The 20,522-nt window shown below is 41.2% G+C and overlaps 1 protein-coding gene across 4 annotated transcripts in view; it reads right to left on the reverse strand.

The window, feature by feature from the left end:
* Positions 1 to 1,478: 1,478 nt before the first annotated feature.
* INPP5K (inositol polyphosphate-5-phosphatase K) overlaps positions 1,479 to 20,522 on the reverse strand; it is an 86,104-nt gene continuing 67,060 nt past the window's right edge. For 3 of the 4 annotated variants that reach the window (XM_040423540.1, XM_040423542.1, XM_040423543.1), the window contains exons 8-14: positions 18,628 to 18,737; positions 16,378 to 16,404; positions 14,065 to 14,257; positions 8,051 to 8,188; positions 5,922 to 6,005; positions 4,229 to 4,333; positions 1,479 to 2,826 (exon numbers count right to left, since the gene is read on the reverse strand). In XM_040423540.1, the coding sequence (XP_040279474.1) occupies positions 2,731 to 2,826; positions 4,229 to 4,333; positions 5,922 to 6,005; positions 8,051 to 8,188; positions 14,065 to 14,257; positions 16,378 to 16,404; positions 18,628 to 18,737 (753 nt within the window). In that variant the 3' untranslated portion in view covers positions 1,479 to 2,730. The remainder of the gene's footprint in view (positions 2,827 to 4,228; positions 4,334 to 5,921; positions 6,006 to 8,050; positions 8,189 to 14,064; positions 14,258 to 16,377; positions 16,405 to 18,627; positions 18,738 to 20,522) is intronic. The other variant, XM_040423541.1, reaches the window with a different exon arrangement.

Here is a 20,522-nt window from a genome sequence, read left to right on the forward strand (position 1 = left end):
TCTGCAGGTTTATTATATTACTCAAGAAGACAACCCCTGTCCATGTACTGCATTAGGGAAGGTCTGACAAGGTTCCATCTGGGTTTCCTTCATTTTTGATGGCAAGAATAGTGCTGCATCATCTGTTATTCTTGTGAAATCCCGGAGGCCGCCTGTGAACAGTAGTATGAACAGAGCCTTATCTCTTTACTGTCATTTTTTTCTAAATATACATATAGGAGATGTTATTATGAAGCATGATCAGTTTAACATCTCATCATATACCTACAGCAGCAGCTTCACCTTGGCTCAATGATTAGGCAAATATCTAGGAATTTTCATTCGTTGTCAATAATGACACTGCATCAGCCCATGTATAAAACTCTAATAAGATAGTACCAGGCACAATAATCAGTGTATAAAATAGAACTGCTAAACCTTCTGGGGAAGTTGGCAGATCCATAAAACAACGTGGAGCTGAAGCGGATTTTATAGAATTTTGCAGAGAGAACAATTCTAACAGTATATAAATGTACTTTTCCCAGATGAGCCTGCCCAATTATAAAGACACACGCCTGAGAAACAAAATTGTTAAAGGCCTCAGAGCAATTCACCATGTGGTGAACACATGTAAACCTTCCAAATGTAAAGCATGATCAGAGCATACGGTGCACAGAAGTACGAGAAAGCATCGCTAAAGCTCTTCATATGTCCCACAGCAAAAAGGAGCAAGGCACTAATTATCTTTTGGTCCTTGAAAGTCCTTCAAAATCTAAATTGATTCAGTTTAATGTGCATGGCCAGTAATAAAATTGTGCAAAAACACTGCAATGTGATCCACTACTAAGGCTACTTTCACACTGGCGTTTTGAATTCCGTTTGTGAGATCCGTTTCAGGGATCTCACAAACGGTTCAAAACGGATCAGGGTCCGCTTGTGAGATCCGTTTCAAGGCTCTCACAAGTGGCCCAAAACGGATCAGTTTTGCCCTAATGCATTCTGAATGGATAAGGATCCGTTCAGAATGCATCAGTTTGCCTCCATTCAGCCTCCATTCCGCTGTGGAGGCGGACACCAAAACGCTGCTTGCAGTGTTTTGGTGTCCGCCTGACGATGCGGAGCCAAACGGATCCATCCTGACTTACAATGTAAGTCAATGGGGACGGATCCGTTTTCACTGACACAATATGGTGCAATTGAAAACGGATCCGCCTCCCGTTGACTTTCAGTGTAAGCCAAAACGGATCCGTTTGCATTATCATTTTTTTGTTTTGTTCATGGTAATGCAAACGGATCCGTTCTGAACAGATACAAGCGTTTGCATTATCGGTGCGGATCCGTCTGTGCAGATACAAGACGGATCCGCACCTAACGCAGGTGTGAAAGTAGCCTTACACAGTTAGAAAAAAGTTAACGCTTTGTGACAGAATGGCTCAATATTTTTAATAAAGGCCAATTGAAAATATGATTTTTAGCCAAAAAGAAGTAAAATGCAATAATTTTTCCATATGGACATTTATGGCTCATCTTACCTCTGGGACCCACTCCTATCTCCAGAATGGGATCCTGTTGCGAGTTACAGTAAACGAGGGTGGATTAGTATGCCCAGCCATTTCCACTCACCACCACAGCACTTTACAGGTTTCCTTTCTTAAAAGAGTTGCAGGTCCCAGTGATGGGACCAATCCAGAAGGAAACACTGCTTTAAGGTGTAGCATACTTGATGGGTGCCAGACTGAATGCATACATGTAGATAACTGCATTTTTTCAAAATAAAGACACTTGGTTTTGTTAATTTGCAAAAATGACTTGCTCTAAGGGTGTATTCACGTATACTGTACTGGGCTACATGGAAAAAAATGCAGTAAGAGCGGATTCACAGAGAGCAATTTTTGGAAAAACATTGCAGTTTTATTTTGGACCAAATCTAGAAGTGTGTTCAAAAGGCTGATAAAGGAATGACTTCATCTTTCCTGCTGGGTCAACTTCTGGCTTTGGTTCAAAAAAACAGACTGCATGTCTTAAGATGCACCAAATGCAATCATACAGTGTGAACCACTGTAATAAACGTAAAACCCTACGGATATATTTTCTCACCAGATACAGAAAACACTTGTTTTCCATACAGATATATTACTTCGGTAGTTACTGCTCTTTGAGAGTCACACGTTATAATATCTCAGCTGTAAACTTTTTAGATGTGTGCTTTTTTTTTTTTTAAATAAGTGCAACCAACAGACAAGGCCACTTGACGAAAAAGGAATAAATGGCTGTTAAAACATTCTAAAACTGTTGATTAGAAATTGCCAAAAGCACAGTGTACACTGAGGGGCGAATCAGTCCCTGGAGATAATCATCAGTAGGGGGTGCACATACTAGACTGAAATAAGACGGACACATATGTAAGATACAGTACACAGAGGTCCTACAAAAAGTGAAGAAAACAGTTACATATAACCAAAAGTAATTGTTGGCAGCACCTCCATGTATTCACCTGCATTTACTAACTAAAAATAACACTTCTTAGGTAAAAAGAAACTACTCTTTGAATTTCAATGATTAAAAAAAACTAAGATAGTCCATTGGTGCTCTGCTGTATCCAGTGATACGATCGTATATTCTCCGTTGAGGATGTAAACGCATTTTTGCTGAGAGTACAAGAAAGCTAAGCAGATGCTGTGTTCTTGCACTGCCGGAAAGCAGTGCGAGGCGTTCAAACATACAAGAACCGTGTAGCATATGACAAGCCTTCTAAAACCCAGCTCCCATGAACATGTCGGACTTGGAGGAATCATCAATACTTTCTTCTGTGCCTTTTTTTGCTGATAAGGTCCTGCCTGGCTGTATCTACAGAACAAAGAAACACAGGATGTGGTTATGACACCTACAAATCCACAGAAAGTGACGTTTTGTCTAAATAATGTTAACATCTTTTTATTTTATCGTCTTCATTTTGGTGGAGTTTTCATGGCCTATATTAAACCTGCTGACATTTTTTTGTGTGTTTTCCTCCCCACCTTCGAAGAGCCATAAGATTTTTTACTTTCCCACTCACATAGCTTGTATCAGGGTTTGTTTTATTGTGTGATGAGTTGTGGTTTTAAAGGCACCATTTAATTTACCATATCATGTATTGAAAAACGTGATATTTGTGGGGTGAAATTGAAAAAAAATAAAAATAAATGCAAAATATGAGTTAATATGCAGAAATACTCCACCACATCCGCACACAACGTAACATGTGGTGCAGATTTTAAGGCGACTTTCACACTTGCGTTGTTGTTTTCCGGTATTGAGATCTGGCAGAGGATCTAAATTCTGGAAAAAAAAACATTTCCGTTTGGTCCTCTCATTTTAAATGGAAAGAGATCCGGATGCATCAGGACGTCTTCCGTTCCGGCAGCATTCTGTTTTGTGACCAGACACAAAACTGCTGCACGCTGTGGTTGGGTGTCCGGTCATAAAAACGGATCTGGCATTGAAAACAATATAAGTTTATGGAGCATAAAAAATTGGATCCCTCACCTATTGACTTTCAATGTATTTAGTGACTTATCCGTTTGTTTTCCGTTTTGACGTCACACAACCACATCCTGACTCAAAATCAAAACTGATCCATTTAATTCTGGTATTGAGATCATCTGCCAGATCTCAGTACTGGAATTAACAACGCAAGTGTGAAAGTAGCCTTTGGGTCCATTCACACGTCTGTAAGTGTTCTGCGAATCCGCAAAACACGGACACTGGCAATGTGCATTCCGCACATCGCCGGCACTATAATAGAAAATGCCTAATCTTGTCTGCAAATGCGGATGCGGACAGCACATTCCGGCCCCATTGAAAATGAATGGGTCTGCAATTTTGCGGAACGGATGCGGACCCATTTTGCGGACGTGTGAATGGACCCTTAGTCTGCTGTATGTCAATTTATGTTGCGCATATTTGCCACAGATTTCTCCCTTTGCAATGCAGAGATGAAAACGGCTGCAAACCCCCAAGCATTTCCATGATAATTTCTGCAAAAAATCTGGACCCTTTGTTGCAGATTGTGCTGCTGCAGATTTCTCACCATGTGTGACCGTAACCGAAAAGTAATAAAGCAAACAATCTGTAAAGCTGATCAGCGTTTTTGTGCCCTGCATATACACCCACTAGAATAGATGGCACACCCTCCAGCACATGGACCGCATAGGTTTGGTCACTCCTCAGTCCTAGTCACACCCCTGGCATGTATAGTCAATTCACTTACCTGAAAAGGCTCACTGATGCCAGCCAAACACTGCAAATTATGACAGAAATAGCCCAACAGAAATTCACCTCCATCAAGGGGAATTTCGTCAGCACTGATGTAAACCTACAAAGTGCGACAATTAAAAGGTTACAAATTTACACACTTTCTGTTAAAAAGGTTGTCCAAGATAATCAAATAACTCCCTGAAGTGAGAAATTGTGATAAAATAAGAAAACAAAGTAAAATCACAACTTTCCCTCCCCTCCGCTTCTAGTGCCACCACTCTGGTCCTCTCCACTGGGCTTACTTTGTATCTGTAGAACTATTGGAAGACTGTCGCTAAAATATAACTTTTATTACATTTTTTAAAATAAAAGGTATTTTTAACTCAATAATGTGTATAAAACGTGAATAGTCCTAGATAATATTTTCACAGGGAGTGAGTCTATTATCAACCACTCAGACCCACTCTAGGACGATCTGTCTACATAGGGAGCAGCATATGGCAAAAGATGATGGGGATGAAGGTATGGAACACTCGGTACACCCTCACTTCTATTCCCCAACAACCAGTGAATATCTATTTAGACTAACACTGAACCCTAATGTGCTACCCTATGCTGGCTAGAACCAAGTCCTGCTTCCTCTTATTTAGGGCTCGACGCGTTTCTTTAGCTGCTTATAGTTTGTAACTTAGTATTCAGGAGCATTATAGAAGCTGGTCAAAACCAACAAACAAAGACTGCTGCACGCAGTCTGTCTACTGAAGCTATGTACCCATGTACTCCCAAATGTCTGCTGCAGCCAATCACTGGTCTCAGTGGTCTCATGCTGCACATCACTAAGGCCCCCATCTGCTTCCGGTGCTGCCGCTCCGATTCTCCCCATTGGACTTTTTTTTCCACCTGGCTGCAGCAGTGATTTCACCGTGTACTAACAAATCACTGCTGTGGCAAATCACTGGTCTCATGCTGCCTATAACTAAGGCCAGTCTTTGGCTGCAGCAGTGTACATGGGCACATCATCAATCCAGCAAAGTCCTCGCTTTGTGGAACCTTTTGAAAAACTTGGAAAACCCCTATAGTGTCATCGTTCAATATAACAAGGTGGAAAGTATATACGGAATCACATAAGAGGAAAGGACTTGCTTATACAATTAAGTATTGTAAAAATGAGAATGCATTCATATAATATGTATTAATGTTAATCAGTTCACCTTCAAATCCATGGGATTGGTGAATGTGTATGCTTTCCATGGCCGTCATGTCCAAAGGGAATTCACAGGTGACAAACATGATTTACTAGATGTGGCTGTTGTAATACTAAGTGGGAATTTATCAAAGGTTTCATGCCAGTAATGTGGTGTACATGTTTGAGCCATAATCTGCAACTTTTGGAGGTTCTCGCCATTTTTCAAAAGTGTTAAGAAGAGTGGTGTGGCTTAGTTGGAGGGGCCGGGCCCAGCGTGGCCCGCCAGACTTACTATAACTTACTCCAGCACCTGACATAAGTTATAGCTAGAGTCTGTGCCAGCTCCCAGTTGGCATAGATTTGAGTTTCTAGCGCACCGAGTGCTAGGGATGCACCTAATTAATTAAGAGGCATCTTCCTCTTAATAAATCAGGTGCCTCTTACTCCAGTGCAGGGAGATCAAGACTGGCATATGGGAACACCAGTTTTGATAAATGTCCCCCCATAGTCCTATACTTACCTGATTACAGTCTTTACAGAAAGAAATTTCATCATCTTTAACCCAGGCATAAGTGACATAGTCATTAGTATGTCTGAAGCCAACCTAGAATAAACAGACAGGGGATCGATATATCATTCCTCGGTTGTATATACTGTTAACACAGGTCTTAACTTAGTTCACCTTATTTTATTATACTAATTGGAAAGCTAGGTAGAATAATGGGAATCCAGCTCACCTCTTACCCAGTCAAACCGCTGGTGCACATATACGTGCAGAGTGACACCGAGAATATATAGGAAAAGGAAGCCCAGCATATATAATAAACCTTCTGGCTTTATTAGGGATATTCCATAAAATCCATCATTAGCAAGTAGCGTACAGCTTACACGTTTCAGGCCTTAGTAAGCCCGTACACTTTCAATGGCTGTCGACCAAAGGCCTCTCTCTCCTAACTCCCCCATGCACATACACGCTCGGTTTGGCCGAGCATGTATTTTCAATGGGGAGAGAGGAGAAAGTAATTTCTGGTGACAGCTCAGGAGAACAAAAATGCAGTTGAAATTCAGTCTGCCCTATCCTTTTCTCCCCAACATCATCTGTAAGGGGAGAGTCAGGCACTCCCGATACACATTAGATTGTCACAACGTCCCACCAAAAACAGTAGGTTTGGCTGTCAATAGCCTACTGCATATGGGGGAAGGGGGGGTCTTTAGTCATAGCTCGCTCATAGGGTGATTGGCAGCAATTTTACACGAACTGATTACTGGGAACGAGTGTTTATATGAGCTTTTGTTGCTACTAGTTGGCCAGATAATAGTCCTGTATAAATGCGTCATTAGGACCTACAAAAGTCTGAAATGCGTAAGCGGCACACTATTTACTCATGATAATATTATTATGAAATGTGCCTAATGAAGCCTGAAGATTTCATGACGTATATTGGGCAATGGTCTTAGCTTTTATAATTACAAAGATACTGGTGCAAATTTGAATGTGTTGATTCAGCTAGATATTTCTGTAAGTGAAAGAAAACTTTATACGACCGAAGACATAGTGGGGGAGATTTCTCAAAACTGGTGCAAGGGTAAACTGGCCTAGTTTCACATAGCAACTAATCAGATTCCAACTTATATTTTTCAGAACTCCTCTGGAAAATGAATGGTGGAATCTGTTTTCCCTTACACCAGTTTTGATAAATCTCCACCACTATGTCTTTGGCCATATAGAGTTTTCTTTCACTTACAGAAATATCAACACATTCAAATTTGCACCAACCTAAGTGATGTAAGCTAAATGCTAGTGGAAACAGCTTGATGTAAAAACTTTAACATAAAAAAAACTCGAGAAACCTAATGATGTGTATTAAGAAAACAAGCCTTGCCCATAAGTGTGCATTTCAAAGGGGTGTGACTGCTACAAAGTGCTTGAACGGGGAGCCGAGCCCTCATATGTCTAATATCTCTACTATTACCAATAGATTGGAGGAACCTGTACAGGACTCCACTCCTTATAGCAAATGCAATAGAAGGTAAGGAACTGGATCAAGGTTCTGGTAAAGGGGTGAAAGGGAAAAACATCTATTTTCTTCTATGTATGGCTCTGGGCTACACTATAGTCAGAAATTGTCATCAAGCTAATGAGTAAAATGAAAATAAAAATCTTCACAAAGAGACTACTGTACAAAAGGATGACTTATCCGGTCTTTGTTGCCTATAGCAAACCAATCACAGCACAGCTTTCATTTGGTATTCTGCTCTTGAAACAGCTGCACTGTGATTGGCTGCTACGAAGCTTTTCTTTTAGGGTCCCGCTCACGGTGTAGACCGACTGAATGGTGCTGAACTATGAGTAGAAACTCACTGCAATTTCCAGCTATGGCGGCGCAAAGACTGTTCTTTCTTGGGGCAGTTGCAGAGATAAAGCGCTGCCGCATGAATGGCAGTGCAGTCTCCCATTGAAAACTAGAATAGGCAGCGTACATTCAGCCGCCCTTCCGTTTCTGGCACGTAATCCGCATTAAATTCTGCAGACACATAACCGCTTGTATTCTTATTTATAAATGGCACATTGAATGAAAGATCACCGGTCACAGCTGTCAACTGATAATATAATCTGCAGTTACACGAGGATCATTAACCATGACATACCCTGTAAAGCCCAATCCAGTCCCAGGTGCTGCTGGGAAAATCGTTGCTCACAGAATAGCTGATGAGAGAGTCGTGGTCGGCGTTCCATTCTCCCTCTGCTCTCAGAGTAACGGGGGGTTCGAGGATCAGAGGCTTTATCTACAAGTAATGTCACAACTCAAAGTGAGAGAGCAGCGGAGTACTCTGCCGTATTAAGATGCACTGACTATGACCGTTCCTCCCCATACAGTTCATCCTCGTTTACACAAGGAGATGTGCGGTAAACAAGGATTTTTTATTGTGTCGCATAAATGATCAGATCGCCCAGCAGACAAGCATTCATCCATTTTCAGGGTGATTGTCAATTATTTTGAACAAACATCACATGATGCATGACTTTTTTTCTGTAATATTATGTCCTTAGGGCACATGACATGGTTAGATCATTCCTGGTTTAGTAAGATCATAATTGCACCCCCCCTCCCCCTTCCATTTTTTTTTTCATTATACAGTATATTGTACATCTCAACATTTATGGTATATTTCTAGGATATGCCACAAATGTCAGGTGCAGGACCCACCTCAGGGACCCGCTCCAATCTCCAGGACAGAGCCCCCGAAGTGAAGGGACAGCAGCTGCATGTGCGTGGCCAACCCTCATTTGCTGCTATGGGAGTTCCGGAAATGGCCAAGTGCAAGCGGAGACGTGGCCGCTATTGCGAGGTGTGCTCTCGTTAACTTCAGGGCCCTAGTTCTGAAGATAGGAGTGGGTCCCAGAAGTAGGAGCTGCATCTAGCTGACATTTGAGGCATATCCTAGTGAGATGGGACAACACCTTTAGGAAACCAAACGAAGATATAGATTGCATACAGTATAAGACTAGTAAACAGTAACACACTGGGGGGATTTACCAAGCTAAATGTGTCCGAATTTTGGCTTAGTCTGCGGCCAAAAACTGGTGCACTTCCTTAGCACCACATTCATCATGTGTTTTGGATGCTTTTTTTTTTTTTTTTTTTTAATCAGGTATCGTCACCGCCAGATCTCTGAGAAGTTCTGACAGACGTTCTTCAGTACCTCTTGCATGATGTTCTTTTGTTTTGGTTTCGCTTTGTCATCTCTTCTCCCTCTCCCAGCTGTCATCTATTAGCAGTGATTGCCTCCCTTTATATCCCCTCCCATACTGCCTCACTTTGCGGTTTATACTACTTCCTGGATTGTGCTCACTGCTAGATGCTGCAACTGCTGGTTCCTCAGATAAGTCTATTCCTTTATTTGTGTTTTCCTGTTGGCTTGATTCTAGGTGACCCTGACTCCCTCCGTATTGAGTGCAGGGAGCCGGTGGTCGTGTCCCCTCATTATTATAGGGTTTTCAGGGGTCACTCAGTCTAGGTACGGGGGCATGCAGATTTCTATCATAAAGATCTTTGCATGGGCTGAGCAGTCAGGGAGAGCTCTAGGGCTTTTATAGGGCTCACCCATATGTTCCTTAGTTTGGGATCAAGTCAGTTAGATCTTTATTTATGACTTCTAGTTTTCTGCAACACCATCCGTGACAGGTATATTTTTATTGAAAATATATAACAAAAAAAAGGAAAAAGCTGAGAATTACATACATTTCTTGTACATTGGTTCACATACTGGATGTCTAGTATAATAAAGTATTATTGCATTTACAATATTGCATGTCTTATCATTTTTTCAAAGACTCCGTTTTTTTCCCCTGAATGCAAAAGAAACCTAATAACAGAAAATTATTTATAACTCCCCCCCCAACCCACTCCCAACTTCCATGCAGAGAGACGGCCAGCCTAACTCCTGTTGAAAAAGCATTATGCTGTGGCGTTTGATTAGTTTAATGCATTACTCTTTTATACAATATGTTGTCTAGACCGAGGTTTCAGTACCATATAACTACTACTGCCTAAGATATTAGAGTTCCCCTCAACTCACAGTAAGTGTGTTAATGCAGAAAGTTGACCCCCGTACGCAATCTCTTGCCAGTGCCTGCAACGCCAAATCAGGGACTTCAAACCAACCCTTCCAAATGGTCAGGAATTTTGCTGGGCATTTTCTTTTTAAATATATTCCTCTTTCATATCTCAGTATATTATTAATTCTGTTTAGAAATTCCCGCCTAGTGGGCGGGCTCTTATTCAATACTTGGCTATCAATATTCTAGCCGGAAATGGCATTCTTTGTATGCTTAAAAATGCTCTGCTATCCCCTCTTAACATATCTGTAATACCAAGTATACATATTCTGGGATCTCTCACTAACTGTATCTGGGTCATCTGGGCAATTATCTGCAGCACCTCTGTCCAATATGTTCCCAACTCAGGACAGTCCCAAAACACATGCTATAAGGAGGCCTCCTTCACCCCACACCAGGGACAGCATGAGTTCGGTCGAATACCTATTTTGTGTAGAAATACAGGGGTTTTATACACTCTGTGTATTAGATATAGTTGAGAGAGACGCTGGGCTTCACTAAGTGTCAAGCTAGGAGTTGAAACCAGAATACTGTCCCATTGCTCCTGTGTGATAGTCCCAACGTCCCGTTTCCCATCTACTTTTAATTGGCAAGCAGCTCGGTGAGATAGACTTGTCAAATAAATGCCTGTAGAGTGAAGAAATAAGTCCATTAAAACTGCCACTACGCAGTACCTGTTGAACTATCGGAGGTGAAGCTGACATTGATATGCCCTATTTAAACTGCGCCTGGTATGCATGCCTTAACTGTGAGAATTAATAGAACACATTATGGGGGAGACCAAATTCCTGTTGTAGTTGTGAAAATGACTTAATAGCCCCTTCCTTCTGAAGTTGATGAAGGAAGAGGATACCCTTTTCCTCCCACGGGGAAAAGCCCTCCAGTTGAAACATTTCAGGCAGTCGTGTGTTACCCCATAAAGGAGTGCAGTCATAGAAGCCCTGGAGACCAATCAGGTTCTTAAACTTAGACCAAACTTTTGTTATCACGGGACGTACCCCACAATATCACGGATACGTTTGTGGCTTCCCCAGTTCTGCCATAGCAATAGGTACCTTTTGCTTCATGATAAATGTTGCTATTCTAGCTGAGGGTCCCAAACCAGTACATTGTTCCCAACCCTTAAAATGTTGTATTTGTGCGGCTATGAAATATAGCCACGGATTTGGAAAAGAAAGGCCTCCCTCTTCCTTACCCCTCTGTAGTGTCTCCATGCAAATTCTGGGTTGCTTCTTTTTCCATACCAAGGAGCGATTCCTCGCTCTGGTCTAATAAAAACAGATGACATCTGATACGTCGGTAGTCTGCAATTTGGAGAACGACTGGTTAACTGGTGACCATGGGAACGGACGCCTATTTATTCTTAGAGAGAATAACCAACAACCATCCCTGAGGAAGAAATTCATTAATTTCAAAATACGTTGGTGGTTTTTTGGTTTGAGAAGGCAGGCATTCTCTCGTGGATTACCAGCTAAGGCTTCCCTCGCGCGCACGAGTCACCGGCCGGGACCGCGCCCGCTCTTAGAGGAAACCTGAAGATACGAACATTGTAGCAACTCTCCAGCAGCATTACTGAGAACTACAGCGAGGATCCCGCAAACCAGTCCATTACAGGCAAGTTACTATCTCTTGCAGCATCTATATGCAAGCTTATTATCTATCAGGTTGATTAGTTTGGACTGGCAGAGGACGAGGATTCAGCAAACAGTGGTGTGCACGTAGTTGGGGGCATCATCTCATTTGATGTGACATTAACTACGAGACCCACCACCTGACACTGTTCAGTCAGCGCAGTCTATTTATCTCTTTGGTTTTATAATTTATTTGTTCAGGGTTTAGGCAATTTATCCCTCCTGTAGACCAGCAGCGACACACTCATACGAGTGTTATTTAGTGCAACAGTATCACATCTGTATTGTTCCAATTGTATGAGGTAGCGCGGGTACCCATAGATTTTTTATAAAATACCCTTTGGGGAATCCACACAGGAGAATTGTGTAGCATATATAACAATTGGGGCATCAATATCATTTAAATTAGATTACAGCGACCAACTACCGATAGGGGGAGCTTGCACCAGGCATTAACTTTGTCTGTAAATTTATGGATCAGTGGGTCTATATTAGCCTTAACATAGTCCGTAATTATTGGCGTTATCCTTATCCCCAAATATTTAAAACTTTGGGCAATTTGGAGCTGGACCTGCATCCAGTTTATCTGTGGTGGTAGGGGGTCAAGAGGAAGGATTACTGATTTATCCCAATTAATTGTCAATCTGGATCTCTTACCAAACTCAGTAATGTGTTTCATAATAGAATGTGCTATTTTTCCAGTATATATAAAACCATATCATCAGCGTATAGGGAGATTCTTTCCTCCCCAGGACCCAATGGAAACCCTTTCCAATCAGGGGACGCACGCAGAAGACAGGCCAGGGGCTCAATGGCGATAGCGAACGATAAAGGGGATAATGGACAACCCTGTCTTGTTCCCCTATGTAGTGGGAACTGTGCGGACAATTCCCCGTTTGCCCTTATTCTGGCCACTGGTGAGCAATAAAGAAACCGAACCCATGATATAAATCCCGGCCCGAACCCCATGATCCTCATAACCTCCCACAAATATTCCCATTCGACGCTGTCAAAAGCTTTGGCAGCGTCAAGGAATATCCCCGCGTGACAACCCCCAGTGTCCATTGGTCTTTGGAGATTAAGGCCTCTTTCACATGGGCGTCACGTTTTGGCTCCGGATGCGTCCCGGGTGCATTGCGGCAAACCCGCGCTAGTAAGTACGCAACTGCAGTCAGTTTTGACTGCGATTGCGTTCCGTTGTTCAGTTTTTATTGCGCGGGTGCAATGCGTTTTGCACGCACAGGATAAAAAACTGAATGTGGTACCTAGACCCGAACTTCTTCACTGAAGTTCAGGTTTGGGTTCAAGGTTGTGTAGATGTCATTATTTTCCCTTATAACATAGCTATAAGGGAAAATAATAGCATTCTTAATACAGAATGCTTAGTAAATTAGGGCTGGAGGGGTTAAAAAATAAAATAATTTAACTCACCTTAATCCACTTGTTCACGCAGCCTGGCTTCTCTTCTGTCTTCTTTCTTCAGGACCTGGGTAAAGGACCTTTGATGACATCACTGCGCTCATCACATGATCCATCACCGAGGGGTTGTCTCACTTCAGCAAATGACATTTATCATGTACAGAAAATTAATATAAGGCACTTACTAATGTATTGTGATTGACCATATTGCCTCCTTTGCTGGCTAGATTAATTTTTACATCACATTATACACTGCTCGTTTCCATGGTTACAACCACCCTACAATCGAGCAGCGGTGGCCACGCTTGCACAATATAGGAAAACCTGCCGGCTTTTCTGGTGGCTGGGACAGTGGAAGTGCACATAGTCCAGAACTATTTTCCCATAGTGTGCAATCATGGCCACCTCTGCTGGATTACATGGATTAACCATGGAAACGAGCAATGTATAATGTGACGGAAAAATTTATCCAGGCAGCAAAGGAGACAATATTGACAATCACAGTACATTAGTAAGTGGCTTGTATTAACTTACTATACATGATAAATGCAATGTTGAAAGGTGGCGGCGATCACCTGAAGAACGAGTGAAACGCTTGTTCCTCGGGTAATACAATTGTTGGTGCGGTCACCTAAATGATTGTCTCTGGGCAGCAGATCATACTGTCTAAACAGCACTCTGCTGCCCAGAAATAATGCAGCTGTAGTGATAGCATTAGCGATCGCTCCTCCCCATACTGTGGAGGGGCTCGCTGCAAGTAAATGCAGCTTTTCCCTCCACTGATGAGCAGGCGATTGTTGGGAAGGAATGCTTCCTTTGCGACAATCACCTGCTCCATCAGACCGCGTAAAGGGGCCCTAAGTTTACACTGTCTAATTACTAAACAGGATTAGTACATCTGCACCACTGTGTAAATGACAATTTCTGAAGCAGAATTAAAGACTTCACAGTATTATAAAGCGTCATATGCTGTGTACAGTTTATGTATGTACCTGTAATGTGAAGGTTCCCGTTACCGGCTTGTGATCACTAATTCCGTAGCTCATGTGACTCGTATACTTTTCTAAATTGAGTCTTAAGATATGCTCAAAATCTGATCCTGCAGCTTCATCCAGTTCACTTTCTGAATCTTCCTTTAATTTCCAAAGAATGCGATCTGTCCAAGCTGGTTTGCGTTTCTTTCCGCTGGAAAATAATGCATTATATACTGATAGTTATTTGGAGAATCAGTCAATTTCCTAACAAAATCTACTTTCTACCACAGACCGCAAGTATATTGGTCCATCACATTAGTGAGAAGAAATAAGGAGAGATTATGAGACAGCGTGCCATATGAATCCAATAAAAAAAAAACTGTCCCATATTCCTTCAAAAGCCATAAGTAAAGAGATATTCTCCTGAACGGCTCCATACAAATGGCAGTACATCGTGATTGTAGAGCTTCACTAGCTTTACGGCCATGTACTATGCAGAACAGACTCCGTGCATAAAGCTCAGTATTGTGCATGGGGCCTAAGAGAAAAAAATCTAATGTACGTAAAAAGATTAGAACATCTGAGTAATGATACTTATAAAAAATAGAAAACCTTTTCTGATTTAGATAGACCGATCGATCGATCTACAAAGATCTAGTAGCTAGTAGAGCTGAATCCACTAGTATCTTATTATTACATTATAATGTCTTGTCTGCGGTTTTACATAAGACTGCAAGTAAACGTACAGCAGATGCACAGTCAAGGCAAATGAAGCCTGCTACATCTGTAAGATCAAAGATTATTCCAATAAACAACATACAATTAAAGAATAAGATGTGTCCTATATGATCAGCTCACGTGTACTGTACAATAAATATACCCATAATATGGAACGTTTGCAGAACATTACATGATTTATGTACTACTGCCTGTGAATGCAAAATGAAAAAAAAAAAGCCAAATTATAAAAATAAAAAAAAGAAGAGCAAATATAAAACATCCCAAATATTTCGTGCTTATTAGGTAATGATCATGCCGGGAAGCTAGCACTTTATGTGGTTAGAATTCATGGAACTGTTCAGATGGAGGGCCAGAGACAAATATTATGTTTTTTACATTTTCAAAAAAGGATGCTACATGCATTGAGCATTTCTATCGGCACAATTTATACATTGGAACCAAAGCAGTGTTCAATAAACAGGTAAAATGTAATTCATTTACAGAGAAAGAGAATGCCTCTTGGATATTAAAGTAACATTTTATGTAGGTCATTTGTGGTTAATCCTGATGAACTGTACTATGACTAGCCAAAACCATCTTTAAAGGGCTTGTAAACAGCAAACTGATAAAATTAAACATTAAAGGAGTTTTCCAGGCTTTTAATATTGATGCCCTATCCTCAGGATAGGTCATCAATATCAGATCGGCGGGGGTCCAACACCTGGCACCCCTGCCGATTAGCTGTATGAAGACGTGCCGTGCTCGCGCGCCGTCTCCTGTCTCTCTTTCTGCTTGCCATAGACAGCAGCAGCAAGCAGGAAGAGAGACAGGAGACGGCGCGCGAGCACGGCGCATGCCTTCTCTTCATACAGCTGATCGGCAGGGATGCCAGGTGTCAGACCCCCGCCGATCTGATATTGATGACCTGAGGATAGGTCATCAATATTAAAAGCCTGGAAAACCCTTTTACTATACAGCAGTTCACCAAGGTGAAAATTGAGCAAAATAACCATTTCCCTTCTGTTTACAGCAGTGTCTGTGGATTGCATTCTGTTCAAAAGCCTTTATTTTTGGTCTGCAGAAAACAGATTCTTAAAAAAATGTTAGTGTACATTCCATTTTTTTTTACCACTCCCATCAATAGGAAGGGATATTCACAAAAAATAAAATAAAGGAAAAAATAAATAAAAATAAGGACCTGTTTCTAGGATGAGGCACATGGAAAAAAAATGGATTGGCTGGATGTGATTATACTGATGACTGGTGTTGGAAAGAGCTACCTCATTCAGCATCTGTACTATCAAGTACCATCCAACCGTGTACACAAAACTACAAAAGATAAGTTACTGTTAAAATAATATATTTTTTTAATATTCAAGATACATTCTCTTGAAGATGTTTAGTAAAAATGAGATCATAAGGACATAAAAATGCAGTTTTTCTAGTAATAAAAAAAGAGACAATACAATAAGGACAATACCAGATTTCAAATTAACATAACAGACATATGTGAAATGGTATCTAGCACATGTCAGCATACTACTGATTTCTTTTTATATTAGTACAATCTACAACTAGTTTTAGTCGGGGAAGCAAAGGATTTTTTCTTACTTAAATCCCAATAGTGACTTCTTCCATCTAAAAATTAAGCATATCAATCAGTGCATATCACACAAAGTATAATAGATAACACAATAAAAACCCTTTCATACAGCATCAAGAACCTGAAATCAAAAATAGATGACTGGTGAAATATCTCAGGTTTTAGCTACCATTTGGCATGTGAACCAGAAAAATGACTGGCAGGACAATGACCCCCAACACCCTTCACAGCCCGTTCCCTCTTTGACGTTTAGCTCAGATTTCATAGTATTAAGTGTCAAGGGCTAAGGTCTTGTTTGAGTGCAGTCCTTGTGCAAATAAATGGCCATGTCAATGGCCATTTTCATATGTTTACTGTCTGACAGTGGCTTATATTTGAGAAATATATGTCATTTAACCTTATTTATATACAGTACAGACCAAAAGTTTGGACACACCTTCTCATGCAAAGAGTTTTCTTTATTTTCATGACTATGAAAATTGTAGATTCACACTGAAGGCATCAAAACTATGAATTAACACATGTGGAATTATATACATAACAAACAAGTGTAAAACAACTGAAAATATGTCATATTCTACGTTCTTCAAAGTAGCCACCTTTTGCTTTGATTACTGCTTTGCACACTCTTGGCATTCTCTTGATGAGCTTCAAGAGGTAGTCCCCTGAAATGGTTTTCACTTCACAGGTGTGCCCTGTCAGGTTTAATAAGTGGGATTTCTTGCCTTATAAATGTGGTTGGGACCATCAGTTGCGTTGAGGAGAAGTCAGGTGGATACACAGCTGATAGTCCTACTGAATAGACTGTTAGAATTTGTATTATGGCAAGAAAAAAGCAGCTAAGTAAAGAAAAACGAGTGGCCATCATTACTTTAAGAAATGAAAGTCAGTCAGTCAGCCGAAAAATTGGGAAAACTTTGAAAGTAAGGGCTATTTGACCATGAAGGAGAGTGATGGGGTGCTGCGCCAGATGACCTGGCCTCCACAGTCACCGGACCTGAACCCAATCGAGATGGTTTGGGGTGAGCTGGACCGCAGAGTGAAGGCAAAAGGGCCAACAAGTGCTAAGCATCTCTGGGAACTCCTTCAAGACTGTTGGAAGACCATTTCAGGGGACTACCTCTTGAAGCTCATCAAGAGAATGCCAAGAGTGTGCAAAGCAGTAATCAAAGCAAAAGGTGGCTACTTTGAAGAACCTAGAATATTACATATTTTCAGTTGTTTCACACTTGTTTGTTATGTATATAATTCCACATGTGTTAATTCATAGTTTTGATGCCTTCATAGTCATGAAAATAAAGAAAACTCTTTGAATGAGAAGGTGTGTCCAAACTTTTGGTCTGTACTGTATGTGCTAAGACACATGTTCCTTAAAGGGCAGCCAGGATATATTGATGACCGAGCCTCAGGATAGGTCATCAATATCTGATCGATGTGGCTCCAACTCCCAGCACCCACACCAATCAGCTGTTTGAAGAGAAGGCGGCGCTCATGCGAGCTCCACTTCTTCAAGATTACACTGCGCGTCATCTCGTTTGCAGCAGTGGATTACAAGTGCTCATTCCATTCAAGTGAAAGGAACAAGCAATTACAATGCACCACAGAGGCTTCCGAAATGACGCGCAATATAATCTTGAAGAGGAAATAGAACTTGCATGAGCGCTGCCTCCTCTTCAAACAGCTGATCAGTGTGGGGGTTGGGAGTCATACCCCCACTGATCAGATATTGATTACCTAACCCGAGGATAGGTCATCGATATGTACTGGCTGCGCAATCCCTTTACATATGCTTAAAGATAACCTGTCAATAACAAATACAGTAGAATCTGCAGGCAGCATGTATAGAGCAGAAGGAGCTGAGCAGATTGATATATATATAGTTTTGTGGAAAATGATTATTGTAATTTATACATGTAAATCTCTGCTCTTTTTGAGCTCAGTTGTACACAGGGGCCATCTTTACCAGTGATGATGGCATAGGATGGCCCCTGTGTACAACTAAGCTCAGAACGTTCAGATATTTAAATGTATTAATTACAAGTTTTGCTGAGTCTTTTCCCACAAGACCTAATAGGATATAACAATGGGTTTCTAAACAAAATAACTCCTTACTAAAAAAATGAAAAAAAAAATAATTCTATCAACTAAAAAGTATCTAAACTTTTACACATGCAAAATCTTATTTCCTTATTTTTTGCAACCTACAATGATATTTTCAGCAAATACCCAGTAAAACTCTAGATTTCTGATAATTTTACCTTGTATCATATACATCTGAGTTCAGGTCAAATTTGTATGTTGGCTTAAACTTTAGAGGCCCTTCCATAAATCCTTGGAGAAATCGTTCCTTCTTCTTAGCAATATTTAACTAGAAATGTACAAGAAAAAAAAACTCTGCTTCAAAAGTGACATTTTATTTCCTTACCACCAACAAAATAAGTTTACATGGTATGATGGCTTCATATTACAGGACATATGACCGCAATTCAAATTATTGAGCCCTAGGGGTGATATAGGGAAATATTTATAAAACATGAAAAAAATTTAAATCAGCAAGATAAAGTGATGTATACAGAACTGCGCAAAAGATTTAGGCAGGTCATTACCTGAAACAAAAACAGCTGTGTAGGAGGCTTAAAACTTAGTGAAGAACAGCCAAACTCTGCTACAACGGTGAGGTTGTGGAAGGCAGTTTCATGTCACAAGTCATACACCATGGCAAGACTGAGCACAGCAAGAAGACATATGGTAGTTATACTGCATCAGCAAGGTTTGCCAGGTAAAGATTTCAAAGCAGGCTGGGGTTTCAATATGTGCTGTTCAAGCTCTTTTGAAGAATACAGAGACAGGCAACATTGAGGGCCATAAAAGCAGTGGTCGGCGAAGGAAACTTAGTCCAATAGATGAAAGACACATCATCCTTACTTCCTCCTGAAATCGGAAGATGTTCAACATTACCATCAGTTCAGAACTGGCAGAAACCAATGGGATCCAGGTACACCCGACTAGTAGTCGGAAACCTCTGGCCAGCAGTGGTCTTCATGGAAGAATTGTGACCAAAAAGACAAAGCGACTCATCCATGGCAGAAAACATAGGAACTGGGGTACAGAAAAATGGCAGCAGGTCCTCTGGACTGACGGGTCAAAATATTAAATATTTGGCTGTAACAGAAGGCAGTTTGTTCGCTGAAGGGCCGGAAAGCGGTACAAAAACGAGTGTCTGCAGACAACAGTGAAGCATGGTGGAGATTCCTTGCAAGTTTTGGCCTGCATTTCAGCAAATGGAGTTAGGGGTTTGGTCAGGATTAACGTTGTCCTTAATGCTGAGAATATTTTCTCATACTTTGATGATTGTTGCCCACCTATACTACAGTGCTCCATCAGAAACAGGGACAGACTGGGAACCTAAAGTGGCCCCATGTTGTAAGTAGGTCCAAATTGACAAAAGGCAGGGCCAACATAAGTAGGAAGGGCCAACAATACTGTAGTGCAGCACAAAATACTGCCCCCCCCCCGTAGCATTTAACTCTATCACCGTCCCGAGGATGGCAATACAGCTGAATTCAGGAGGGCACCTTCCACTACCAGCCAAGTGCATAAGTACTAGATGCTCCTAGCATCACTTAATGCTGAGAGCATCAGATCACTATGTACCTGACCAGTCACCGTGAGAAATTTCCCTGTAGGGTCAATGACCCGTCTGGCCCTAATCAGAAATCTTTGAATTTCCACTACTTTTACCTTCTTATAGCATGTCGTTTCACACAAGTGGGGAGACAAGCTACTGTTGCAACATCACCTCCCTATCCATCAGTGGTTCACAACCATATTACCATGAGATAACCCCCGAAAATGATTATTTTCTCAGGGAACCTCTGCTTAGGGGAAGGCAGAGCATTCTACAGTTCTTCCCCAGCACTATATTCTAGATGTGATTTATTGACTGCTTGGCCCTCAGTTGGCCCTCTGTACTATGAAAGCCACACGTCATGCTGCTGCTACGTTTATGGGTACCCTTGACCTGGTTCCGGGGAACCCATTGTAGGAGACACTACTCTGTATGGATTTTTAGGGACAAAAAAAATTCTCAACATTGACAGTGACTGCAGTCAAAGAAAGGGGAATTTCAGACCTTAGGAAGGTGAAAAAGAAG

This window comes from Bufo bufo, chromosome 3, assembly GCF_905171765.1.
Source record: "Bufo bufo chromosome 3, aBufBuf1.1, whole genome shotgun sequence".
Taxonomy (NCBI): domain Eukaryota; kingdom Metazoa; phylum Chordata; class Amphibia; order Anura; family Bufonidae; genus Bufo; species Bufo bufo.